This window comes from Plecotus auritus (assembly GCF_963455305.1).
Source record: "Plecotus auritus genome assembly, chromosome: 4".
In the NCBI taxonomy this organism is placed as follows: Eukaryota; Metazoa; Chordata; class Mammalia; order Chiroptera; family Vespertilionidae; genus Plecotus; species Plecotus auritus.
This window is the reverse complement of record NC_137775.1, coordinates 49,484,988-49,512,933: the sequence shown is the minus strand read 5'-3', so window position 1 is coordinate 49,512,933 and position 27,946 is coordinate 49,484,988. Positions and strand designations below refer to the sequence as shown.

The 27,946-nt window shown below is 39.3% G+C and overlaps 1 protein-coding gene across 8 annotated transcripts in view; it reads left to right on the top strand.

Moving 5' to 3' along the window:
- KLHL32 (kelch like family member 32) overlaps positions 1 to 27,738 on the top strand; it is a 196,340-nt gene extending 168,602 nt beyond the window's left edge. For 3 of the 8 annotated variants that reach the window (XM_080665871.1, XM_080665869.1, XM_080665873.1), the window contains 4 exons: positions 6,767 to 6,825; positions 11,368 to 11,560; positions 13,544 to 13,638; positions 26,086 to 27,738. In XM_080665871.1, coding sequence (XP_080521997.1) covers positions 6,767 to 6,825; positions 11,368 to 11,560; positions 13,544 to 13,638; positions 26,086 to 26,247 — 509 coding nt within the window. In that variant the 3' untranslated portion in view covers positions 26,248 to 27,738. Of the gene's footprint in view, positions 1 to 6,766; positions 6,826 to 11,367; positions 11,561 to 13,543; positions 13,639 to 15,462; positions 15,773 to 26,085 lie in introns of those variants that run through there. The other 5 variants (XM_080665874.1, XM_080665872.1, XM_080665875.1 and 2 more) reach the window with 3 other exon arrangements.
- Positions 27,739 to 27,946: the final 208 nt, after the last annotated feature.

Here is a 27,946-nt window from a genome sequence, read left to right as displayed (position 1 = left end):
TTGCAGAAGCTTGGCTTCCACCATCACCGGGGGCAACCCTAGCCTCCTGCTCTCTCCAGCTCCGTGGCTGCCACCATTTTTGTTGGAATTTATTTTCTATAATTGAAACTTTGTAGCCTGGAGTGGAGGCCTGGGCCAGCCAAGGTGTGCAGAAAGCTTGGCTTCCTCCATCGCCGAGGAAACCCAAGACTCCCTCCTGCTCTCTCTGTGGCCACAGCCATCTTGGTTGGGTTATTTTGCATACTCGCTCCTGATTGGCTGGTGGGCGTGGCTTTGTGAGTGTGCCAGAGTGATGGTTAATTTGCATATTACTCTTTTATTGGATAGGATACTAGAGATCCAGTGCATGAAGTTCATGCACAGGTAGGGTCCCTAGGCCTGGCCGGCGATCAGGGCCAATCAGGTTCCCCGCCCCCTCCTTCCCTCACTCCCTCAGCACCCTGCAGCCACTGCTGGTCACTTGCCATGTTCTTCCCCCTGGTGGTCAGCGCACATCATAGTGAGCAATTGAACTCCCAGTCTCCGGGTCGAACTCCTGAGGGGACAATTTGCATATTAGCCTTTTATTATATAGGATAGTCATCCAGTGGCCTTTAAAATTGTTAGTTTAGTTAATTAGGAAAAAAATGTCTAACCCATTGACTCCAGAATTCCTCTCAAGGAGAGAAAAGAGAAAAGCCTTTGGTTAGTTGATCCATTTTTGTCTAGATGAACCTAGAAAAAGAAGGTAGAATAGTGAGCTAAATTCCTCTACCTATGAATATGGGAAATAAGTCATTTTCTTTCTTCCTAAGAAGAGAGAAGGTTAAAGCTTCATCATAGAAGTGGGGGATGGCTGACTAATTGGTTAATGGCAGGAGGGTGATAAAAGATCTAGCAACAACACAGCTAAGCCAGGACAACAGAGACAAGCAGAGGTGACCTTCAGAGGTTAACCCTGCTAGGAACATGCAGAAATCTTTGGAGGCAGGATTTCAGCTTTCTATAAAATGAGGAATGGGAGAGGGAATTTTATTAAGATTTTGAAGGGCAGCTGACATCTGCATTGTAGTAGATTTTACCCTTGTTTATCATTTCACTAATTTAAAATAGCACATTTGGCATACTTTATATATTTTGGGTCACAAGTTTATATCTGTTCACTCTAGGTAACATAAATACAATTTATTTTCAGCTGCATCAACCCTTCCTTTATAGTTTGTAAATTTGAGACTTTCTTTGCAGATTTTGAGTATATTAATTAGCCATCCATTTGTGTGGTTTGCTCAAGTGTGACAGAAATAATATGGATACTAGTTTTAATTTAATGCATGGATTAAGTATACTTCTACTCACGATGCTAATTTAGTAGAATGATTCTTGGCTTTAATTGTTTATGTAGTATTATAAACACTCCAAAAATATGGCCAGTCTAATCTGTAAAATAGATAATAAAAAGCTTATTTTTGCATTTATTGCAAATATTCCCATGATGTCCCTTTTATCAAGGACTAATAATGAGTTTGTCTCTATAAAAAATGATTAATATGAACTCACACCTAATATCAGGTCATTCTTTTGATAATTAGACTGTAAGTGTGAAGTTTTAGTCTTTTGAGAACTAGAGTGATTTTACAGAGGAGAGGCTTAAACTATTGAAGGAAACAACCTTTGATATCCTTATAAGCCAGCCAGTAATTCTGGTTATTAGAAAAAAAAAGAGTTATAAGCAATCTATTTCATAATACAAAATTAATTCATTATTAATTAATTCAGTATTTCATACTTAGTTATTTTTTCAATATTCCATACATACTCATTTGTACCTTTTATGAAATTTATATAAACCAACTAGTACAGTATTGTAATAACCTTCCCTTTATAGATTGCCTCTATACCGTGCACTATAGTTCATCTGAAACCAGTGAGAGATCTCGTCTTCTCGGTGTTGATTATAAGGAACCTGAGTGTGGCTGTGTTAAATGGTCCCCCAAGAATAGAGTCATAAAGGAGCCTGTTGATAGCACAGCCTGTCCAGAAACTCTCCCCTTCAACTAGCGTGAAGCTGGGGGGCACTGCAGGCCTCCAGGAGACTTGCAGAGAACCTGAGATGGTTTTCCACAATCTTGAACTGGCCAGCAGAATTCCAGCTTGGAGCATCTCCCCTGAGGGCATGGGCACATTGGGTTTTTTGCATCACGGGTACTAGTGTTGTACTAGTGTGGGATTCTGTCAACAGAGGTATTTTCTGTCCTTGAAAAAAATTAGCAGAGCTCCCAGACTTGACCTACCTTGATCACCAAATATTGAAAGTTGTTTTTTCTAAACACATGATTTTATAGACTCCACTAGCATTGACCAGCTGCTGCTCTTGAACAGAGTGGATTTGGGAGCCGGTGAATTCTCAGTAGTGCAGACAAAGATTGCTTGTTTGGCAGTCACCTGTCATCCTCTCTCCGGCACACGTTCATCCATTTGTCACAACACTTTGTAGGTGGGTGAACAGGGAAGCTTAAGAAAAATGCTTTCCTCTTGTCTTGATGATAGAAAGCATTGCTCACTGCTGGTAGCATGGTGGTAACTTTTCATTCCTTCTGGCAGTTTTTAAAGACTTATTTGACTTTGGGGGAACCTGCTGTATATCTTTAAGTCACAGTGCAAAAAAGTATAAGACAGGGTCGTTCATTTTCAATTTTTGTGGAAAGTCTTCACTTTGACGGTGGCACTTCAAAGTTAGGGAAAACTTGGCTTTAAAAATGGATGCTGATACGAAATGGCATATTTAATGACAGATGTATCTATAGAAAGCTGTTAAGATGCAGATTATTCCCCCCTGGGGTGGGGGAGGGAGATCAAAACTGCCAATCTATAAAATATACTGGATGGCCTGGAATCTATCTTTGCAAGCCTTTGATTGCAGGGGACAGTGGAGCAGCATGTGGCATCATAACCCAGAGCAGACAAATCAGCTTGATGACTTTCAAAGCCAGGAACACCACTGCAGGCCAGGGTACTCCCGTCTGGGAGAAATTAAAACATATAGCGACTGTTATTAATTCCATATCTATTTTTGTATAGTCAAATCTGTATGCAAATCCTTAGCATCTCATTTCAGCAGATGAATCTGAAAGTGAGGAGTGTTATGTGAAGGGAATGTAATGACCAAGCTCTGCCGATGAGTAACACTGCCAGAGACATGTGGACGGAGAACTTGGGGGCTTTTTAAAAAATGTATGTTTTGTACTGAGAAGAATTTGTTTTTATTTATGTGCTCATTTGTAAACTATTTCAAAGGGAAACACAATAAAACCAATTTCTAAGGTTTTCCCTTGCAGTCCTGACTTGGCAAAAGTTACAGCACTCGTTTTTTTAGGCACCTCCTGTGGTTTAACATTCGAGAAGTAATCAACCAAATAACTAACTAGGACTTCTGTCTCTACTCCCAACTAGTAATCCAATATCTCATTTCAAAACGTTGTCATGTGAGTGAAAATTTGTATGTAAGGGTAAGGAATCTAATTACTGAGTGCAGATTTTAATGCAGCTGATGCATCTGTGGAAGACAGTAAATAATAATTCTGAATAGGGTAAAGATAAACTGTGTGCCCTGCTTGGGAGAGAGGATGTAATAGCTACATTCTAATCCACTGGTGGTGCATTTAATCTATAATGGGCAGAGTTTGGTACATATAGTAGTGTAAATATTTTCAAATAGTGTCATAAACAGATAGTTTACTGCAGTAGATATTAATTCTGTCCCATATTTCTAAAACAAGTAGGTAAACCATCAGAGTTTTGAAATAGTGGGTGGGAGCTTTACCCTCTGTTCCCTCTCATTTGGAGAAATGATTATAGGTGAGCTGGCTATTAATCTGGCGGTTATGGCCCAGATCAAAACTTGGCAATCATTTTAATACTGAAGACTTGTGAGGTCTCAATAGGTTTGATTATTCTTGTGTAGAAAGAATTATTGGACATTCAGTTTTTAATCAGATAAGAAAAGGAAGGTTGGGAGGAAAAAGCAAACATACCGCTGTATTTATTTTGCTATTTCACTCCATGTAGGCACTTCAGCCTCAGCTTTCTCAAGTGTGTTTTCTTTTCATTTTTAAAATGAGACATTCAATGAGAAACACAAAAAAGACTTTTTTTGAGAGCAGGAAGCTCATTTCTCTCTGTTATTTGCATTTCCTCCTTGGACAAATCTTTCATTGAGCTTAAAAAGTGGTTGCAAGCTTCAGAGAGAATTACAAAAATAAAAAGCCCTCCAGTTAATAATAGCCATGGTCAATTACATGAAAGATGTAATCTCCTTACTACAGTTGAATGAGAGAGTAATGACTGACCTGGACAGGTTCCCTCCCCTTCATGTATCCATTAGTATTAATGGATTATTTCAGCTCAGTTGAGGGCTATATACTAACACTCTGCCTTCTGGTTGACTTGACACCTGCCCATGGAGTTGATGGTGGTGACCTACTCAAAGTATCTGAACTGTCAAAGCAAAAGTTATAATGGACAAAGTAAAATAGACAAGGAAGACTTTATGTAAGACTATTGCACTAGTAGAGAGAGACCAGAAAGCAGTCTGAAATCAACTCCTCTGAAAAACAAGAGGCAAGAGGGTTTTGAAGCAGAGGCGTGAACTAGTGGAAAAGTACTGAAGGACTTTGGAGGAAGGTTGACCAATGTGATCTGTTGAGCCCATTCAGTTATCCCTGAGTTGGTAAACGTTTTTCTCTGTATTTGGGACATTTACGTTTGCTGATTGGCACCCACCGAAGTTAGGCTCCTACCCTCCATAGAGAATGGGAGAGAGGGGCTTTGTCTGCCTTGATGATTACATTTCAACGGGATAGCTCCAGGTCTTGGAGGAAGATATTCCTCAGTCTAAAACTTGCAAGAAGCTTCTTAAATGATTTACATCTTACTGAGACAGAGAATGAATTTATAATTAGAAGTTCTCTAAAGTAAGTGTTCTGTGAAAAGGGAAGTTAGGGGCCTAGAGGCAGGAAGAAGCCTGTGTACAGTCAAGCTGACAGGGATAAGGCTGTCTTGGACAGTATTGTAACAGTACTCATTAAAAAAAAGGTATCTTTATTGTTGAAAGTATTACAGATGTCCCCTTTTTTCCCCAATGACCCCCTCCCTCCTGCTCCCACCGCCCCCTCCCCCAGACCTTTACCACACTATTATATGTGTCCATGGTTTATGCATATATGCATATAAATTATTTGGTTAATCTCTTCCCGCCCTTCTCCCCACTTCCCTATCAGTTTCATGCTTCCATGTCTCTGGATCTTTCAAAAAAAATCAATAGGAAACTTTTCAGTCTAGCTCAGCTTTAGATATTTATTGCAAAAGTAGCTGCTTCTTTGTGATACTTATTAAAATAAGGATGTCAATTTAGCTAAAAACAAGTATCTAGTAATACGTGTGAGGCAATATTTTTAAAGATAGAATTGGAGGGGGGGGTACTTATATTTCTGTTATCACCTAAGATTTGATATCATATTATTTTCTTTTTGCTGTTTTATTTTTTAGCTTTTCCATTTAATGGTAAAAATTAAAGTAGAATCAAGTATTTCGGTGTTGTATAGGGCTCAGTGTATACCACAAACATGAAAAGAAGTATGAGAAATTTAGCTAAACGTGTAATGATTTTTTAGTTGTTCTTGATTAAGCAGAAGGTTTCAGGGTTGTTTTTTTTTTTATTTATTTAAGCAGTTGTCAAGAAGGGTTAAAAAAAGCTGAGGACAGCAGCAACTGTGCTCTAGAAGGATGCTGTCCACTATGGTAGTCACTAGCCACTTGTAGCTTACTGAGTGCTTGAAATGTGGCTAATCTGGATTGAGATATGCTATGTCAAATATACATTTTGAAGACTTAACATGAAAAAAAAATCTCAGTATTTTTTACATTGATATCATGTTGAAAAGATAATATTTTGGCTATTTGGCTATTTTTAATGAAATGAAATTTATATTTGGTTTAATTTCACTGTTTTTACTTTTAATGTGGCTAGTAGAAAAGTTAAAATTGCATATGTGACTCACATTTGTGAGTCTTGTTATATTCTATTGGATAGCATTGGTTCTAGATTTCTTTTTAAAAATATGTTTTCATTGATTTTAGAGAGAGAGGAAGAGAGAGAGAGAAACATCCATCGGCTGCTTCCTGCATGCCCCCTACTAGGGATCCAGCCTGCAACCAGGGCATGTGCCCTGACAGGGATTGAACCAGTGACCTCTTGGTGCATGGGACAACACTCAAGCAACTAAGCCACACTGGCCACAGCTAGATTTCTTTTTATAAGTAATGTCTTTTCTTAGATATGGTTCTTCTAAAGAGATATGAGGATATCACTTCGTTAGTATATAGAAGGCTAGAGATGTAAAACTGTTGATTTAGCTAAAGACAAGAATTTTCTATAGAACTATGTTCCTGGCATAAATTGCAGAGATTTGTCTGTGTGCTGTATTCACTCCCTCTCCCTCTCTACTCATTTCCCCTCATTCTGGCCATGTTGAACAGCTTGCCAGAATTGGGGATCTCTTGCTAATCTCTGCATAGTTGCTGCTTGCTCTCAACTGGATTGCCTCTGAAATGTTTCTTGAAAATGAAACTGCTTCAAAATAAGCTTCTTACTTATGTCATAGGTTCACCATAAGGTTATACAAACAGATTCTCAACAGTAGCTAATTTTTCTTTAATTGTATCTCATTCTTATGTTGGAATATCCTATTTCTTATTCATGAAAGCTCTAACACGTGTTAATCCATTACAGGTGGAGTAACTAACACCGCACAGTATCAGAATAGACTAATGGTGTATGAACCTAACCAGGTAAGAATCCTATAAGAAGAGCTCATTACCTTAATTTAAAATGAATTTTAAAAGATGTGTAAGTAATTAGTAGTTGGAATGCCAAGTCTACACACGCACACACACACACACACACACACACATGCATCTTAAACCTATATAGAAAAGGAAGCATCTGGATAAACTGCTTTTTGCTTTTTTTTTCTCATAAAGTTTCAGCTCCTTCAGTTTTCTTCTATACAACATGCTTAACTCTTTTAGAGTTTTGCCCAATGTAGAAAAAAGGGGAAGGTATTTCCATTATCTCACGTAGCTGTTCATATTCAGAGGCATCCAAAGAAGGGTCCTGTTGCTATGTCCTTTTAGAAGGCATGTCATGGGCAGTGGGGTGGGCTTTTTATGGTTTCATTATTCCAGAATAAAATAATGACTTCTATTTAACTCAATATAGCCAGCATGTCCTAGAACAGGGTCTAGGGACATGTCCAAAGTAGAAGTGGCTGAAGAGTTTGTTTTTCATCTGAAAACTGGGGCCTGAACTGAAAGCATAATGATGGCGCCTGATCCTCCTTCTGCCACTTCTCATGCACACATAACATCTCCCCTCCCCGCAAAAAGAACTATTTTTATTTTCTTTTCTTCTACCAAAATATCTTCAGCAAATATGTGCTGAAACTTGCTATTTCTATGATTTTGGTCATGTCAATATTTTTCATGATTATGACAATATTCCAAACGATTTAACTTGGGGATTTAATATTTGTCTGCTGGAAATACTGGAACATGAAACAACAGGTTGGCATTGGCTGTCCAATTTGGGATTAGCCATCAAATGTATGTCCAAAGTGATCTCAATCTATTTGGAATCTTTTTATTTTAACAATTACTTAATTCTGAATTTAACGAAGGTATTTCTGTCTTTGCAAGTGTGTTTCCTGATGTCATTAGAAGCTGTAGATTTCAGAGACCACATGTCCATGGGCCAGATGTCTCAAGAGGGATCATTAATTGCAGTTGCTTGAGTTCAGTGCACACGTGGTTAAATGGTTAACATTTCTCAAATGACTTCTGTCTCATGTTTGTACACACATGCTCTTTTTAAAAATTCTGCTGGCATATTGTTTACAGAGGGTCCTGGCAAACATCACATCTGCTTGCATCTTGCTCAGAATCTCAATAACGCTATCACTCAGCCCCGGTGCTTATTTCACTGCTAGGCCTTTGTGGAGAGTCGATAATGCCTGCCATCTGCCACAGAGCACATCGCTACGTGCCAACAGCCAGGCTGGGGTGACCTCTGCTTCCCCAGCACTGATTAGTATTCACGTGCTAGCTTATTAGGAATGACCCCACCAGGCCTCTCTGTTTCCTTGCCTTTGCAGTGGTTGTCGGCTCACCTGGCAGGCACGGCAGTGAAGGAGGCTAAAGATGTAATCAGGGGATGCAGGCAGGCTTTGCAAACCAGATGGAGTCCACAGTCCTATGGCAGGGGACCGGACTGCTAATGCAGACGCCAATTTCTAATATTACACAGGGTTGCCTCATAGAAAGCATCCTAAGGAAAGTATCATCAGAGTTTTGAGGTAAATACACTCCCATGTAATGTACTAAAGATATTTCTTAGCGGAATACCCGAAAGCAAGGTTTGACTCTTTTATTAAAGAAGACATTTAATTGGAAGGAGATTCTTAGTATGACATGTTTAAAAAGGAGAAGCAGCCCTAGCCAGTTTGGCTCAGCAGATAGAGCAGTGGCCTGCAGACCAAAGGGTCCCAGGTTCAATTCCGGTCATGGGCATGTACCTTGTTGCAGGCTCCTCCCTGGCCTGGGTCCTGGTCAGGGCTCATGCAAGAGGCAACCAATCAACATGTTTCTCTGTCTTTCCCTCTCTCTTCCACTCTCCATAAAAAATCAATGGAAAAATATCCTCGGATGAGGATTAAAAACAACAAAAAAGGAGGAACAGATAAATGCAAGCCTTTCAAATTGTACAAACCACTTTCATTTTTGTTTCTTTTTTTTTAGTGTATCTTTAAAAGAGAAATCCTATATAATAAAAGAGTATTATGCAAATTAACCATCACTCTGCTACACCCACAAGCCACGCCCACAAGCCAATCAGGAGCGAATATGCAAATAAACCCAACCAAGATGGCTACGGCCACAGAGAGCAGGAGGGAGGCTTGGGTTTCCCCGGTAATGGAGGAAGCCAAGCTTTCCGCCTGCCCTTGCCGGCCTAGGCCTCCACTCACAGCTACAAAGTTTCAATGATAGAAGATACATAAATCCAAACAGAAATGGCGGCAGCCACGAGCTGGAAAGAGCAGGAAGCTAGGGTTGCCCCCGGTGATGGAGGAAGCCAAGCTTTCTGCACACCCTGGTCGGCCCAGGTCTCACTTAAGGCTACAAAGTTTCAATTATAGAAGATACATAAATCCCAATAGAAATGGCTGCCGGCACCGAGCAAGCAGAAGGCTTGGCTCCGCTCCAGGCTACAAAGTTTCAATTGTAGAAGATAAATAAACCCCAGATACCAGGGCCTCCACTTGGGTCACCAGGGGGTGTGGCCGGCTTGCAAACCACCATAGGCCCCTCTCCCAGGCTGCCCCATGCCCCAAGGGAACGCCCACCCTGATCTGGGATACCCTTCAGGGCAAACCAGCTGGCCCCCACCTATGCACCAGGCCTCTATCCTATCTAATAAAAGAATAATATGCAGATTGACCATCACTCCAACACACAAGATGGCTGCCCCCATGTGGTCAAAGATCCTGCCCCCATGTGGACACAAGATGGCCACCACAAGATGGCCAGCAAGGGAGGGCAGTTGGGAGGGACCAGGCCTGCAAGGGAGGGCAGTTGGGGGTGATCAAGCCTGCAGGGGAGGGCAGTTAGGGGTGACCAAGCCAGCAGAGGAGGGTAGTTGGGGGCGACCAGGCCTGCAGGGAAAGGCAGTTGGGAGGGACCCAGGCCTGCAGGGGAGAGCAGTTGGGAGGGACAGGCCTGCAGGGGAGGGCAGTTGGGGGGGACCCAGGCCTTCAGGGGAGAGCAGTTGGGGGAACCAGGCCTGCAGGGGAGGGCAGTTGGGGGTACCAGGCCTGCAGGGGAGGGAAGTTAGGGGCAAACAGGCTGGCAGGGGTGCAGTTAGGCATCAATCAGGCTGGCAGGCAGAAGCAGTTAGGGGCAATCAGGAAGGCAGGCAGGCGAGCAGTTGGGAGCCAGCAGTCCCAGATTGGAGAGGGTGCAGGCTGGGCTGAGGGACACCCCCTTCCCCTGTGCACGAATTTCGTGCACCAGGCCTCTAGTTAGAAATAAGGTAATACATATACCTTTAGTTAATACCCAATATTATACAAAACATTTTCTTCTTCTTTCTTTACAGCTTCGTGAACTATTGAAATTCTGTGTATTCTAAACATCATATGGTTTTTTTTTTTTCTGGTCAAAATCCAAATTTTTCTTGGCAAAAAGGAATCTGGGTTGTTCCTGTATGTCTTGTGTTTATAAAGAAAATGGTTATGTTTACTTACCTGTCCATTGAGATATAAAATTAGTCATATTTTATTTTTATCTAATTTTATATATTTTAAATAGGAGCCTTATTGTAAGAGGTATTGAGCATATCTTTCTTATTATTAAGAGTAACCCAGAACCAAATATTGCCTATAATTATCATATAAAACTTGGCCTTCTACAAAAACCAATACATGCCTAGAAATAACTTTTCTCAGTTTGACAGAAAATGTGATTGTAAATACATTAAAGGAGGCTGATAAAAGGCAATGAAAGAATTCATTGCTGAACCAAATCTTAGCTCTTTCATTAATCTCAAGAGCTTAATCTTAGAAGAACAGCAAAGCCACCCTCACCCTAGCTTAGGTAGGGGCTGGGGGTAGTCAGTGATTAACACAATACTTTTTTTAAAGTGTATATTTATTGGATATTTATTATGAGTGAGGCATTGTTCTATATGCTTTGTGTGTAATAGCTCATTTCACCTCCACAACAGGCTAGGCAGGTGGCTATTATTACCCCAATGGGGAGGCACCGTTGAGTACATAACCAATGATAGAGGTTCAGGTGTTTTGCACTGAGCTGCTGTTTTTTGCAAATGAGGAAATAGGCACAGAGAGGTCGAGTAAATTGTTCAAGGTTACACACAGATTATAAAGTCAGGTAATCTAGGTCCAGAGCCTGTTTCTTAATCATCACCCCACCTTAGTCAGTATACTTAGCCATGCACTTTCACTCTTAGGTAATTTGCATAAGTAAATTCTCTCAATTTCTACATTTTCATATGCTTCCCTTACAAATGAGAAATGCCCTATGAAATGCAACCCAAACAAGAGGAAATGCCTCATGTGATTTGAAAAATAGAGCTGGAATATGTGGGTGTCTCTGCCCTTGTTCTCAGGGAAAAAGCCCATTCCTTTCAAAGTATATGAACAACATTTAAACAGAAGGTGGTTGACAAACATTAGGTCCCCACTACTAACGAGGCACAGCTGTTCTCTGCCGGGAAGTTCTGCTATTAACAGAATTCACCTGAACTTCTTTTTCCAGAATAAGTGGATAAGCCGCAGCCCCATGCTGCAGAGAAGGGTCTACCACTCTATGGCTGCAGTCCATAGGAAGCTCTACGTCCTTGGAGGTAATGACCTGGACTACAATAACGACCGGATCCTGGTGCGGCATATAGATTCCTACAACATAGACACCGACCAGTGGACGCGCTGTAACTTCAACCTGTTGACTGGCAAGTACCTTTGTCAAGTAAATCAGGAAAAGCTAAGATTCAAGAAGCTTCCCCTCTAAATACTGAGTACACACAGCAGTAAACAACTGGCTTTTATTAACTAGAAAGGTGCACATTCTTTATCTCACAAAACTTCACCCCATCAGGTGGCTGAGCATCTAGTTTGACCTTTGTGTGTGTCCCCATGTGGCTAAGAGGTATGCCAAGTCCATTACTGTCAATATATTCACATAGGAACTGGACTACAAATAGGAGGAACCAGGTGCGGAAAGAGTTAATGACTCTTTACAGAAGCAAATCATTTTTTACTTCTCATTACTTTTAGTCATTTCTTGTCTTCTTTTTTTTTTTTTTTTTTTTTTGCTTTTACACTGCCGCTGTAATGCATTTTGTATTTCATATAGCGTGCATGTCAAAACTAAACAGTCGTTCATGGTCAGGGGTACATCCTTCCAAATGGCATCAGTTCCTACTCCACAGTCAGACACTGAGGAGACCTTCTGGTTAGGAGTAACTTAGCGAGAAGCGGGATGGCCGGAGTTGGAGTGACCATCTGCACCGATGCACTCTGGTGTCAGAGTGAAGAGAGAAGTCAGTCAGGAAAGCTTGCAGGGCACAGTTGCAAGGTGGAAGTCTCTCCATGAGTCCTCATTTCTTCTAAGTTCAGGAGAATGGTTTTCATTATTTGTCACTGTTGAATATTGTTTCTGGCTGTTTTCTCCTAAAGATTAAACCTTTGAGCAGTTCTAAGCTTAGGGGTTTGGCAGCATTTCTGGGCACACACAGCCATCCCTACCTTACCACAGAGCAGCACGAGGTATGGGCCATCCTTATCCCGAAAGGGAAGGGAATGAAAGGGAAGCGGTGAACAGCTTACCCCTGACATTTCTTTATGGAGTTGAACACTATTTCTCCCTTGTCAGCTGCGTCATTAACAACCACAGGTGACCAGGTCCCTTCCAGGCTGCTCTGCTAATAGGAAAATCACAGACTCAGAATGGTGGGCAGACTAGTGCTTGGAGACGATTTAATATGCCGCGTGGGCCCTCAGCCACCTGCTGCTGCTGGGGAAACACCATTGCGGGCATAGCCAGTGGGAGAAGTTCAAATATTTTGCATTGAGCTGCTGTTTTTGTTTTGTTTTTTGAAAAACTGATTTTTAAGGCCCACCTACCAGTACTTAATTCTGGTCTAAGTTGCTGTAGAGGTGCCTGAGCCCTTGGTCCCTGGATCTGTCTGCTATAGGATACAGCTTATTTATTATCCGAGTCAATCCTGTGTCAGCCCATCAATAAAAGAGACTGTCTCACTCTTTGATGGCCTCAAGGGAAGAATATGTGGTAGTGAGTTATTCTGTCTTCTTTTTTAAATGGGGAAGGGACCTTTCATCATTTTGGCATGTCAGTATCTAGGGACTATCCAGGCTGGTCTCAGCTCACGAACTTTAATATAGTCTTAAAGCTATTGTGTATGTAAAGAGAGGAAGGTAGTAACTTTGCCTTTTTTGTCATTTGTCTTCATTTTGGGGCACGCTAGGGGCATGGCACTGTTTTATTGGTTTCTTGGGGTTGCAGCTTTGGGGTTGCAGCTGTTACTTTACAAATGTAAGCACTTGCCTTAAAAGCATTTGTAGTACAAGAGGTTTCTTGCATTTCTAAAATACACCTTTTTTTCTGCTACTGTAAATGTATGGCATGTAACAATATGAAACTCTTAGTTTTATGCTGTATTTTATGCTGTTTTTACTAACTTGGCTAACCAGTGTTATGACCTGGTTCTGATCCAACACAGATTCATTTGCTGAGAAATGGTGCTTAATTTCTCCCTCCGAGTAGTGGGAGGCAGCGATTAGTTGCTGCAGAAATCCTGTGGAGTATACAAGTCCACCACAGGGCAAATTGTATCTCTCAGTGGCAAAAGGGTTAATTAAAACATGCAAGGAAAGGGATTTATTTTTTTTTCTTTTTATTCTCTTTACTTTAGGCCAAAATGAATCTGGAGTTGCTGTCCATAATGAGAGGATCTATTTAGTTGGTGGATATTCGATTTGGACAAATGAGCCTCTGGCTTGTATCCAGGTGAGTGGTTGAAGTTCCTTTTGAAGTTTGTTCAAGCGGTTCAGGGAGGTTATTTCTTGCAGTGCTGCTACTGAAGGAAGAGATATTTACACGTAGAAAGGGGTTTGAGCGCCCATTTACACGTAGAAAGGGGTTTGAGCGCCCAATGAGGCCACTAAGCCTCATCCAGCATCCCAAAAATGGAACTGAAGAGCCCTACTAACAACGGAGATGAAAACTTTGAAAATCTAGACATCTATGAAATAGTACTTTCACACCCCAAAACTTCACAAATTTCTTTCTATTCCATTTCCTTATTTTCTATATCGTAATTTGTTCATTTCCATAAATGCCACCTACAAAGGTGTTCTACCTTCCTGAAGAGTGAGAAGTAGGGGGTTATGATTGGTCTGATGGGGGCAACCTTTGCCCCAAAGAATAGTCTTGGCAGGTCAGCATGTGAGCAGCCCAGACTGGGCAAGTTGCCAGCTAGGCTGTTGAGAACAGCAGTAACTTTTGTTGATATACATATTCAAGTATTATTATTATTTATTTTTTACAATTTGTATCTTAGTTGTTTTTCTATTTTACATATTCTCTGATATCATATTGACATGTATTAGCCCTGACCTTTTTCCTGATCTCCATAAAAATACATCCTTATAACTACTCATATTATCTAATATTTTTGTGGGAAGATTTTAAAAAATATCTTCATTGATTTTTAGAGAGAGAAGAGGGGAGAGAGAGACATATCTATGTGAGAGGGAAACATCAATTTGGCTGCCTTCTGCACCCTCCCCACTGGGGACCGAGCCAAAACCCCGGCATGTGCTCTGACTGGGAATTGAACTGGCATCTGATTGTGACTGAAGAAGAAATTTATATATTTAAAAAAAATTTTTAAAGAAACTTTCTCATTTGTCTTAAGTTTTCAAAATGTCTTCTTCTCTTGATTTGTCTTGCCAGAGGTTTTTCTGGGGACGTTAACATACTTCTAGTATTGATATAGATACAAATTAGCAAGGGTAGCATAGATATGAACACAGTAGCTCCCCTCTTACCCAAATTTTGCTTTTGGCTGTCTGTTACTCATGGTCAACCACAGTTGAAAATATTACATGGGAAATTCCAGAAATAAGCAATTTATGTTTAAAAGTGCACACTGTTGCCCTAGCTGGTTTGGCTCAGTGGATAGAGCATTGGCCTGTGGACTGAAGGGTCCCGGGTTCGATTCCAGTCAATGGCACATGCCCGGGTTGCGGGCTCGATCCCCCTTGAGGGACGTGCAAGAGGTAGCCAATCAATGATTCCCTGTCATCATTGATGATTCTATCTCTCTCTCCCTCTCCCTTCCTCTCTGAAATCAATAAAAATATATTTTAAAAAAAAAGTGCACACTGTTCTTCATAGTGTGATGAAATCTCTGACCTGTTCCATCTGCCCAGGACTAGAATCATCCCTTTGTCCAGCATACCCACACTGTACCATATATGGCTCTCCTTTCTTTAGTCACTCAGTGGCCAGCTTGGTTATCCGAGCCACTGTCGTGGTATCTCAGTGCTTGTGTTCAAGTAATCCTTATTTTACTTAATAATGGCCTGAAAATGCAAGGGTGGTGATGCTGATATTTTAGATATTCCAAAGAGAAGTTGTAAAGTGTATATATTTATAGGAATAAACAATATATATAGGGTCTGGTACTATCCACAGTTTCAGACATCAGTGGAGGTCTTGGAATGTATCCCCATGGATAAGGGGGACTACTGTAACATAATTAACAAACTTTTCCAATTGTGGATCAAACAATTAGTGAGGGTAGTTTTCTTTTGTTTTCTGTTTCAGATATAATTGATATTTAATATTCTATTAATTTAAAGTGTACAATGGAAAGAGAGAAAATACTTGCAAATTATATTTTTTGAGGAACTGTCATGTTTTCTGGAGTGGCTGCGTCAACTGATACCAAGAGTGCACAAAGGTTCCCATATCTCCACATTTTCATGAATACTTATCTCTTATCTTTTTTTATGACAGCCATTATTTTTAACTTTATTGTTGAAAGTATTACAAATGTCTCCCCTTTTTTGACCCTCCCCACCCTGCTCCTGCCCCCTCCCCACCCCTTCCCCACAATAAAGTTTGAGATGACATCTTATTGTGTGTGGTTTTTTTTTTTTTTTTTTTTTTTAAATATATTTTATTGATTTGTTACAGAGAGGAAGGAAGAGGGATGGAGAGTTAGAAACATCGATCAGCTGCCTCTTGCACACCTCCTACTGGGGATGTGCCCGCAACCAAGGTACATGCCCTTGACCGGAATCGAACCTGGGACCTTTCAGTCCTCAGGCCGACGCTCTATCCACTGAGCCAAACCGGTCAGGGCTGTGTGTGGTTTTGATTTGCATTTCCCTGATTAGTGATGTTGAGCACCTTTTCATGAACCTGTTGGCCATTTGTTATGTCTTCTTTGGAAAAAATATTTATTCGATCCTGTGTCCATTTTTTCAATCAGATTGTCTTTTTTTTCTTGACGAGTTTTATAAGATCTTTATATTTTTTTGGATATTAACTGCCTATCAAACATATGATTTGCAAGTATTTTTTCTCATTCTGTAGGTTGCCTTTTCATGATCTTTAATTCCTTGAGGGAAACCAGCTACCTTTTTAAGGTTTCTGAAAAGGGGGACCTTGCATGTGAATTTAGGAAGTTGGCAGAGGATGGAGAGGATAAGGCTTCATGAAGGATAAACCTTGAAAGATGGACAGGGTACATTGATTGTTTGGAGTTTTTACAACTGAATTGTATGAATCTTTTATGTGTTTTGGTTATTAACCCTTCTCAGATATATGATTTGCAAATATTTTTTCCCATTTGATAGGTGCATTTTCATTTTTTTAATGCTTTCCTTTGCTGTGCATAAGCTTTTTAGGTTGATATAGTCCCACTTGTTTATTTCTGCTTTTGCTGCCTTTGCTTTTGGTGTCAAATACAAAAAGAATCATTGCCAAGACCAATGTCAATAAATTTAGCTCTGTGTTTTTTTCTAATTTTATGGTCTCAGGTCATGTGTTCAAATCTTTAATCAATTTTGAGTTGATTTTTGTGTATGGTATAAAATTGGGCTCCAGTTTCATTCTTTTTTAAAAAATATATTTTTATTGATTTCAGAGAGAAAGGGAGAGGGATAGAAACAAGTGATGAGAGAGAATCATTGATTGGCTGCCTCCTCCATGCCCCCGCACTGGGGATTGAGCCTGCAACCCGGGCATGTACCCTTGACTGGAATCGAACCAGGACCCTTCAGTTCACAGGCCGACGCTCTATCTACTGAGCCAAACCAGCCAGGGCTCCAGTTTCATTCTTTTGCATTTGGTTTTCTAGTTATCCCAGCACCATTTATTGAAGACTATCCTTTCCCTCATTGTATGTTTTTGGCTTCTTTGTCAAAAATTAGTTGACTATATATACATGGGTTCATTTCTGGGCTCTTTATTCTGTTCCATTGATCTATGTCTCCCCCCCCTCCTCCCCCACCACCCCCAAACCAGTGTAGTTTGAAATCAGAGTGTATGATGCCTCCAGCTTTACTCACTTTCTCATGATTGCTTTGGCTATTTTTTTTTTTTTTTTTTCGTGTGTGTGTGGTTCCATATGAATTTTGGGAATTTTTTTTCCTGTGAAAAATGCCATTGGAACATTGATAAGGATCACATTGCTTTTATTTTTTTCCCTTAGGAAATTTCCAAAAGACTTCTATTTCTCATTTTTTATTGAATTTATTGGGGTGACACTGGTTAAGAAAACGATAAAAGTTTCAGGTGCACAATTCCATAACACATCATCTGTGCATTGTATTGTGTTCACCACCAGAAATCAAATCTCTTTCCATCACCATTTATTCCCGCTATACCTTCCTCCACCTACCCCTGGCAATCACCACATTCTTGTCCATGTCCCTGAGTTTTTCCTTTTTCGCTCAATCCCTCCACCATCCACCACCCGAACCTCCACCCCTGACAGCTTTCAGCCTCCTATGCACGAGTTTGTCTATATTTTGCTTCTTAGTTCATCTTGTTCATTAAGTTCCATTGCTGTTAGTATAATAATTCTTCCAATACATGAGCACAGAATATTTTTTCCACTTACTTGTAACTTCATTTTCTTTCATAAATGTCTTACAGTTTTCAGTACATACGTCTTTTCATCCCCTTGGTTAAATTCCTCGGTACTTTATTGTTTTTTATACACTTGTAAATGGGATTTTCTTAATTTCTCTGATAATTTGGTGTTAGTGTATAGAAATGCAACAGATCTTTGTACATTGATTTTGTATCCTACAAGTTTACTGAATTGATTAACTCTGTAACAGTATTTTGGTGGAGCCTTAGGGTTTTGTATATATAATATCATGTCATCTGCAGACAGGAAGTTTTATTTCTTTTAGCTTTATACCACTGAGTATGATGTTAGCTGTGGGCATGTCATATATGGCATTTATTATGTTGATGTACCCAGTTTTTTTCTTTTTGAGGGGGTGCTTGTAAAATGAATTTTATTTTTTTTATTTATTTAAAATATATTTTATTGATTTTAGAGAGAAAGGGAGAGATAGAATCATCAATGATAAGAGAGAATCACTGATTGCCTGCCTTCTGCACACTCCCTACTGGGGATCAAGCCCACAACCCGGGCACATGCCCTTGACCAGAATCAAACCTGGAACTCTTCAGTCCTCAGGCTGATGCTCCAGCTAGGGCTGAATTTTATCATTTTTTAATTTATCTTTATTGTGGAAAGTATTATAGATGTTCCCCCTTTTTTCTCCCATTGACCCCCTCCACCCCGCACTCACTCCCTAGGCCTACTACACTACTGTCTATGTCCATGGGTTATGCCGATCTATATATATAAAAGCCTAAGTGACCATTGCAACCGAAACAACCGAACAGATGACCTAACAGACTGCGTGGGGCGACCAGGCCAGCAGGGGGGTTAGTGAGGGACGACCAAATGACTGAGCAGAAGGCTGCGTGGGCAACCAGGCCGGCAGGGGGGTTAGTGAGGGACGACCAAATGACCAAACAGCAGGCTGTGTGGGGTGACCAGGCTGATAGTGGGGGCAGTTGGGGGCGACCAGGCCGGCAGAGGGGGTCAGTGAGGAGCAACCAGGCTGGTGGGGGGCAGTTGGTGGCAACCAGGCTGGCGGGGGAGGGGGGGCAGTAAGGGGTGACCAGGCCAGCTGGGGGGGCAGTTAGGGGTGATCAGGCAGGTGAGCAGTTAGGAGCCAGTGGTCCCAGATTGTGAGAGGGATGTCCGAGGGATCCTGGATTGGAGAGGGTGCAGGCTGGGCTGAGGGGACCCCCCTCCCCCATGCACGAATTTCGTGCACCAGGCCTCTAGTATGCATATAAGTTCTTTAGTTAATCTCTCTCCTGTCCCCTCACCTCTGAGAATTTTTATCATGAATGGATGTTGAATTCATCAAATACTTGTGCCACATCAATTGAGATGAGCATATGATTTTTATCTGCCATTTTACTAATATGGTGTATTACATTGATTTACAAATGTTGAACCATCCATAAATCCCACTTTATCATAGTGTATGATCTTTCATTTATTATTTTTAACCCTCAAACAAGGACATATTTAGAGACCTAAAGATCGATATGAGAAAAATACATCAACTGGTTGCCTTCCGTAGGCACCCCAAGTGATAGATCCCGCAACCCAGGTATGTGCCCCGACTGGGAATTGAACCGGCAGTCTTTTGGTGCACAGGATGATGCTCCAACCAACTAAACCACTCTGGCCAGCCTAGTGTATGATATTTTAAATGTGGTGTTGAATTTGTTGTACTATTTTGTTGAATTTTTACATCTATAGTCATCAGAGACATTGGCTTGTCATTTTCATTTTTTGTAGTGCCCTTGCCTGGTTTTGGTATCAGGGTAATGGTGGCCTTGTGAAGTGAGTTTGGAAGTTTGTCCTACTCTTAAATTTTTAAAAGAGTTTGAGAAGGATTGGTATTAATTCTTTAAATATTTGATAGAATTCACCAGTGAATCCATCTGGTCCTGGACTCTTCTTTCTGGGAGGCTTCTGATTACCAATTCAATATCCTTATTAGTAATTGGTCTTGTTTCTTCAGTCTTGTTAGTGTTTATAGGAATGTATCCATTTCTTCTAGGTTGTCAAATTGGTTAGTGTAGAAGTTGTAATTTCTCCTCCATTTCTAATTTATTTGATATTCTTTCTTTTTCCTTGGTAAATCTAGTTACAGGTTTGTCTATTTGGTGTGTCTTTCCAAAAAAAAAAAAAAAAAAAAAAAAGCAGCTCTTAGTTTCATTAACACTTTGTTATCTCTTTTGTCTGATTCATTTATTTCCACTCTATGTTATTTCCTACCTTCCTCTTTGAGCTTGGTTTGTTGTTCTTTTTCTAGTTCCTTGAACTATAAATTTAGGATTATTTGAACTTTTTTCTTAGGCATTTATTGGTATGACCTGCCCTCTTAGAACTTATTTTGCTGCACTTAATAAGTTTTGATATGTTGTATTTCCATTTTCATTAGTCTCGAGATATATTTTGAGTTCTCTCTTTTAAATAAATATATTTTTATTGATTTCATAGAGGATGGGAGAGGGAGAGATAGAAACATCAATGATGAGACAGAATCATTGATCGGCTATGGCCTGCATGACCCGCACTGGGGATTGAGCCCACAACCCGGGCATGTGCCCTGACTGGAAATTGAACCATGACCTCCTTGTTCACAGGTTGACACTCAACCACTGAGCCACTCCAGCAGGGCTTGAGGTCTCTTTTGATTTCTTCTTTGTCCCGTTAGTTTTTAAGTAGCATATTGCTTGATCTCTTCATATTTGTAATTTCCCCCATTTTCTTCTTGTAATTGATTTCTAGTTTCATACCACTATGATATAAAAAGATGCTTAATACTATTGCAGTCTTCTAAAATTCATTAAGACTTGTTTTGTGGCCTAACATATATATGATCTATCCTGGAGAAGTTCCAGAATATATTCTTCTTAAGCATAAATGAAATATGAACAAAAACATATCATGTACTAGTGTTAAAAACACTTCAACATTTTAAAAAATTAAGTGTTGTGTAAACTATGATCTCTACAATGCAGTTAAATTAGAACTTAAAAAGTTAAATAGCCTGGCCAGTAAATAAAAAATAAAAAAAGAGGTAAATAAACTCCTAAATATTTGGATATAAGACATTGCTAAATAACTTAAAGGAGTCATAGTGGAAGTTTAAAAAAAATACCCAAAACTGAGGGATAGTGAAAAATAATAGCAAAACTTGTGGGATAGATATAGCATAATACATTAGAAAATAAACCAAAGAATAAACTCAAGGTAGGAGATAATATAAATGAGAGGAAAGCAATAAACTATTAAACAGCAATACAATAGAAAAATATCAAAGCCACAAGTTAGTCCTTTGAAAATATTAAAGTCTTTAAAGAAGTCTTTAGTTAATTGAAGGCTACTTTGTACTGGAGCTTGCTTATATCTTTTGGATAAAAATAAGCAAACTGCTTTCCCACAAGGAATGCTTCTAGTCTATCATCCAAACATGTATTTGTCAGTCTTTATTGAATTTTGGATTCCTTTTTATTTTTTACTTCTCAGAATTTAAAACTTTGAACTGGGCAACAGGCAGTGCTCTGTTAATGAATTTTGGTTCTTCCTAAACAAATCTGTTGTCCTCAAAAGATGAAGTACTTTGGTATATTTTAAACCACTAAAGATATTCTAGAGTAGCCTCAGCATTAAGGTGATTTTACTAGTGTAAGAGGTGATTCATAAATACTTTGATCAATACCTGTATTAGAATACATTTTACCACTTGAGATCAGATATTCTAATATATTTGCTTTTTAAAAAGTCAGCATTCTGGTTAGTTCTATGTTCCATTAGCCATTTTGACATACAAAATGATTCATTTTGCAAATGCTATGTTTATTCTCTCGGCTGGCACACTGATCCTACAAAGCACAGGTAAATTTGATAAAAGCCTTTGTGAGTCTTTACTGTTTATATATAATAAGTGTTCATGAAAGTATTCAGATTGTCACTTAGAGATATTTGGAATGGAAGACTTCATGGATAACAGACTTATCATATATCGTTTTTGTTATTGGCAACTGGTTACAGATGATATAATCACTCATTCTAAACTATGGTTGCATAATCTCAAATACTTATTTTATGGGCGACTATGGAACTGCTTATTTCGGTTCACTAATAGTAATGTATTGATGGTTGGGGAGACTAGCTACATATTCAGAAGCAAACTTCTTTACTACTTGGTGGAAGAATATCCAACAGACAAGCAAGATAATGGAAGACAGGAATACTGTTTATGAGAAAATGTTGACTAGACATTAGAAATTCCTAAGTACAAATCAGCAGGTTGAAAAGTACAGGAAAATGGTGGAGAAATAGTCTACATCTAAAAAAATCAACTTAAAATTTTCATAAATTATAAATCTACATAATCCTTTTCTAAGGGCATGCATGGTTGACTAAGATTAATGAAGTTCACACTTAAATAGTTCACATTGGTCTGTTAACATCCACAACTGAAGTCTTTTTTTTTCTATTGAAAATATCAGTCAATAAATTGCCCCCTAGATTTAAAACTTTTATAAAATTGTCGCATTAGATTGCCCATTCTGTACTCTAATTAAAGCTTAACTGTCATCTGTAGGCTTCAGCCACACAGGGATGAAGCATGTCAGATGTTGAGAAAGTCTATTATTTCATTTCCTTCTACTACTTGACTTAGCATAGGAGGGCAACTCAAACAAGAGAAAAGCTTGCTCTCCAATGCATACTTGTTTAAAGATTGAGATTTGGACTTGTTAGTAATGAAGACTCATGGCAAATATTAAAAAGACTATTTTGGAAAATGAGGTGTTCTTGTTTATGCAGTGGGATATATGCAAACGTCTGGCACAAAGGTTGACTCCGATCTGGTGCACCATGGATGATGAGCAGCACAAAAGGGAGCAGCTGCATAAGTGTACACAAGATTAGTCTGTGTTTCCAGATCACCTCCACTGCTCTTCACTTATGATTACTTTTTTTTTTTTGTCTAGAGGGTATGTTGTCAAGCTGGTACCTCCTCCTCTCCAATGCCTTCTTTCTGGCAGTTTACAGGAGAGTACTTTGGAGAAAAACTGCCAACACTTCCTTTGCCTTCTCACAGATTAAAATAAATTATATTTGCTTAACATATACGGTCTCTGTTGTCCCATGGAACCAGAAAAAATGCTCTCTGGATGATGACCTCGACTGTTATATTGCCTTCTAAAAATTTATTCAGATGAAGGGATGTCATGAATGGCACAAAATTCTTGCTCTTGGGTTGCAACTTTGAGTTCAATTATTGGCGCTACCACTTACTAGCTGTCTGACTTTTAGAAGTCATTGAACTTTCTCTTTAACTCAATTTTCTTCTCTGTTAATTGAAGACAATAATTAACTTTATATAGTTGAGGTAAATATAGAAAGAGCCCTACTTTCTATATTCAATGACTACTAATCAAAATCCCATTGAGATTTTCCTTTTTCATAATGGGGAACACTTCTCAAATTCTCTAGGAAAGTAAACAAACATGTAAGTATAACCAAGAAAAAATTTTGAGTGAATGGGGGAAACTTGCCTTACTCAGTCAAAATAACTGTAAACGTACTACTGCACGAAGACACATAAGTCAACAAAAGATAAAAATTTAAGTTTGCATGTAGCCTATAATAGAGATATTTTAAATTAGAAGTATCTGGGTATATTGTTTAGTAAATGGGGTGAGATACCTAGTGTCCACTTGGGGGGCAAGTAGCTATAAGTGTAATCTTTCACTTTATGCCTTAGTGATTTTCTCCTTTATGAGCGTGGATCACCAAATCTCAAGAGCCCCTTTCATCTGCAATAATGCATTATTACAGTTAAAGACTTCAGAATTATTTACTGAGGCGATAGTTGGAGGCATGAGAGTAGACAAGATCATTAAAGAAGAGTAACAGCAGGTCTGTGGTTGAAATATTGGATCACTCCTACATTTAGCAAGCAGGCGGAGGAAAAGGAACCAGAGGTGGAAAGCTATTAACAGGACAATGTCAGTGATAAACTTACTAATTTCTTTAAAAGTATGGAATCCAAGGGAGAAAAGGTTTTACTTTTATTTTAAAAAATTTATTTTAGTTGGCATGCAATGTTATTTTAGTTTCAGGCATACAACGCAATGATTTCACATAGGATTTCTTTCTTTCAAACATTTTATTTCTGGTTCTCTTTTCTTTTCCACTTAAAGGAGATCCTTTAACATTCCTTGTAGTAAGGCAGATTTGGTTGTTTTATTAATTCATTTACTTTTTTTCCTGTCTGGGACACTTTACCTCTCCTTCAGTTCTGAATGATCTTTCCAGGAGATTGTTCTAGGTTGTAGATTCCTTTCAGCACATTAAAAATGTCCTGCCACTCCCTTCTGGGCTGTAGAGTTGTTGGTGATAAATCAGCTGATAACCTTTTGGGATTTTCTTTTATATGACTAGTTGTTTCCCTCCTTCAAGTCTCCATTTTGAAGTTTTGCCATTTTAATTACAATATGTATCGGTTAATCTTGTTTGAAACTGTGCTTCCTGGACCTGGATGTCTTTCCTTACCCAGATTAGAAAAGTTTTCAGGTATTTTTCTGTTCTTCTGTATTATCTAATATGCTGTGGGTTCCTCCTAGTTTTTCATTTCAGTTATAGTATTCTTTAGCTCTGATTGACTCTTTGTTATACTTGCTCATTGTTGAAGTTCTTCCGGAGTTCCTCTCTTCTACTCTCACATTTGGTGAACGTCCTTATGACTGTTTCTTTGACTTGTTTATCAGGCAAATTTCTCATCTCTTCATTAGGGTGTTTTGTTTTTATTTTGGGAGTGGGGTGGTTTTTATTCCTTCATTTGGGACTATTCTTTGGTTTCTCACTGTGCTTGTATTTGTGTTTATTTATATAAACTAGAGGCCCAGTGCATAAAATTAGTGCGTGGAGGGGGGGGTGGCCTGTCCCTCAGCCCAGCCTGCACCTTCTCCAATCTGGGACATCCCTCGCACAATCCGGGACTGCTGGCTCCTAACCACTTGCCTGCCTGCCTGATTGCTCCTAACCACTCTGCTGCCAGCCTGATGCCTAACTGCTCCCCTGCCAGCATGATCATCCCCAACTGCCCTACCCTGTCAGCATGATTGCCCCCAACTGCCTTCCCCTGCGGGGCTGAGGGGACTGAGGCTGGATGAGGCAGGGCTGAAGGGACTGGGGGACTCTGGATGAGGCAGGCCTGAGGGGACTGAGGCTGAATGAGGCAGGGCTGAGGGGACTGGGTGCTGCCATCTTGTGAGGGTGTGGGGGTCAATTAGCATATTCGCTCTTTATTAGATAGGATTAGATGAAACTGCCCTCGCCAAATCTCAAAAAATGGTCTTATATAGAAGCAATCTGTGTGTTGACTGGGTGTGCCAGGTAGTTTGGGGAGGCACATTGGAGCTTGGGGTAGGTTCCTGGGGTACTAGGTGCCTGGGTAGTGGCTGGCGTGGGTTCTGGGAGAGACAGCCCAGTGTGCATGAGCAACAGTGGCTCTGGGAGTGGTGACCCAGTGCACGTGTGTGTTGGCAACCTGTTAATCCCACTGTTTGAGGGTGAGCTGCATCACCTGTGCTGCTGCCATCTTGGACCTCTTCCAGGAAAGGTTATAAATGAGGTTAGAGGGTGTTCAAATAGAGATAGATTTAGGTGTTTGAGGCTGGAAAGAGCTTAAGGGATTTGACAAATGAGATATAACCAATTTCCTAATGAATATTCCTAGTAGTAAGATAGTCAGATTTGGTGAAATGTCAGCAGGCACAGACTAACAAAGAGACTCTCTTCCATATAAGGAGAGAGAGAATTCTAGGTTGAAAAGGAAATGACTGGAGAAAATTTCCAGAATCAATGGAACTGATTATGAATTTGCTACTAAGCTGTCCTCTGTATTGTGTGGTAGACAAAGCTAGATGTCACCAATTTTGAGAACAATGCTGGAAGGTCAATGTTGTTTTCCCCATTTTACAACTGAACATTTGTAACCAAACATATGACAACACCTAACTAGTTTGAACATGTTATTTAAGCAGTCTAAGGATAATGCTACCTACCTCATCACTCTTCTGAAGATTAAATTATTGTAAATACATACCTATGTATGTATGTACACACACAAGTATATAAATACTTAGCAGGAACTTAATACACATATTTGGTATTACAATACAAGGAAAAGAGCAATGGCTAAGGTGTGGTCATGATGGCATAACTGAACTGAACTGCAGGCTTCCTTTTGTGTGTACACAGCTTTATTCTGAGCAGTCATGTCTGACATGCAGGCTTCTCTTCCTTTATAGGTATTGGATGTAAGTAGAGAAGGCAAGGAAGAAGTCTTCTATGGGCCTACACTCCCTTTTGCTTCCAATGGAATAGCAGCATGCTTCCTTCCAGCTCCATATTTCACATGCCCTAATCTTCAAACTCTTCAAGTGCCTCATCACAGGATTGGCACCATCTGAAAAGCCAATGCTCTGTTAATAACCATCACAACAGGAGGAAAAAAGGCCTGACTTCTGGATACTGGGCATGAAAAGACTGAGTGCTCAATGCTTCCTTGTCTTGTTTTATAGGTCTTATATTCAGATAAACATTAGCAAAAAAAAAACCAAAAAAAACAATTTTCTAAAATACGTAACTGAAAATTCCTGTCACCCTTTTCAGTGTGTGTAATGTACAATACAATAGCATATGTATGACTTTTATTGTGGTATAGCTTAGTGCCAACTTAATGGTCCATTACTATTCTATGGGTCTTTAGAGCATTTTTTCTACACTTTTTCTAACCAGAGCTGTCTAGGACAACGTGACAGCACTAGTTTACAAGTACTGTCGTCATTGATCTCTAAAAAACTTCAATATTCAATCCCTTTGCTACTTAAACCTGGGTTTATAATTTTTCTTTAAAACTTTAACATTATACAGTCCTATTCAGTGGAGACCCAACATTATGACATCATGAATTTTTAAATGCCATAATGCAGTGGTCGGCAAACTGCAGCTTGCGAGCCACATGCGGCTCTTTTGCCCCTTCAGTGTGGCTCTTCCACAAAATACCACGGCCTGGGCGAGTCTATTTTGAAGAAGTGGTGTTAGAAGAAGTTTAAGTTTAAAAAATTTGGCTCTCAAAAGAAATTTCAATCCTTATACTGTTGATATTTGGCTCTGTTGACTAATGAGTTTGCCGACCACTGCCCTAATGCATTTAAGTTAATGTGAATAATAGAAGTACAATGGAACAGCAATTGGAATATCCAGAGTTTTTACCTTATTACTCTGTGAGCTTGGGCTTAACTTTACAGAGCTTCAGTCTTCCCGCTGTTTAAGAAGGATAATTAGTGATTTCCATATCAATTTAGAAGAATGGAGTGAGGATTAGGCAAATGCACTGAAGTACTTCAACCAAGAAAAAAATGTTACTCAAATTCCAAGGTATTTTACTGTCTTAAGAATCTTGTACCTGAACAGGGAGTTTATTTTTGAATTTTAAAAATTACTATGTAGAACTTCAAACACATGCTATAGAATAAATGATTCTAAAAGCAGGTGAAAGAGATAATGCTAATTAGAAAAAAGGGACTTTACCAAACCCAAAGAATCCTAAACTTGCACAAATTCTTGCCTCAAATAATAACTCTCTCAAACATCTCATTTAAATTCATTTATTGAAAAATGACATTTTATACTCCAAAAAATTAGCTGTACTAATTTTGGTATCATAAAGTGCTTTGACATAAATCTGAACCTAGACTCAGTAATTCTAACATAAGTTTTTCCACTTTGTTAAAAGTTATGTCAATCTTGAGTGCTTGTGGGATTCTTTCCTACGACCAATGCACATTTTATTACTACCACTTTTAATAATGCATAAGGATATTTTTAGGTTAGGTTTTTGGATCTGCTTTGTCCATAACCAAAAATAAAACAACTCAATAACCAATTTGAACAAAGTCAACAACAAAAAAAGTGTGTCTTCCCCTTTTCCTAATCTAAGTCTCCTCTATTAAAAGACTTCACTGACATTTTCTCTAGACATAGTTTAATCATTCAGCAATCCTGAATTTATAGGAAATTCTAATTATAATCATGTAAACACTTTAAAGATTTTTATTCTAAATACAGAATTCACTAATCTTATATATTGTAAGATACCTAAAATAT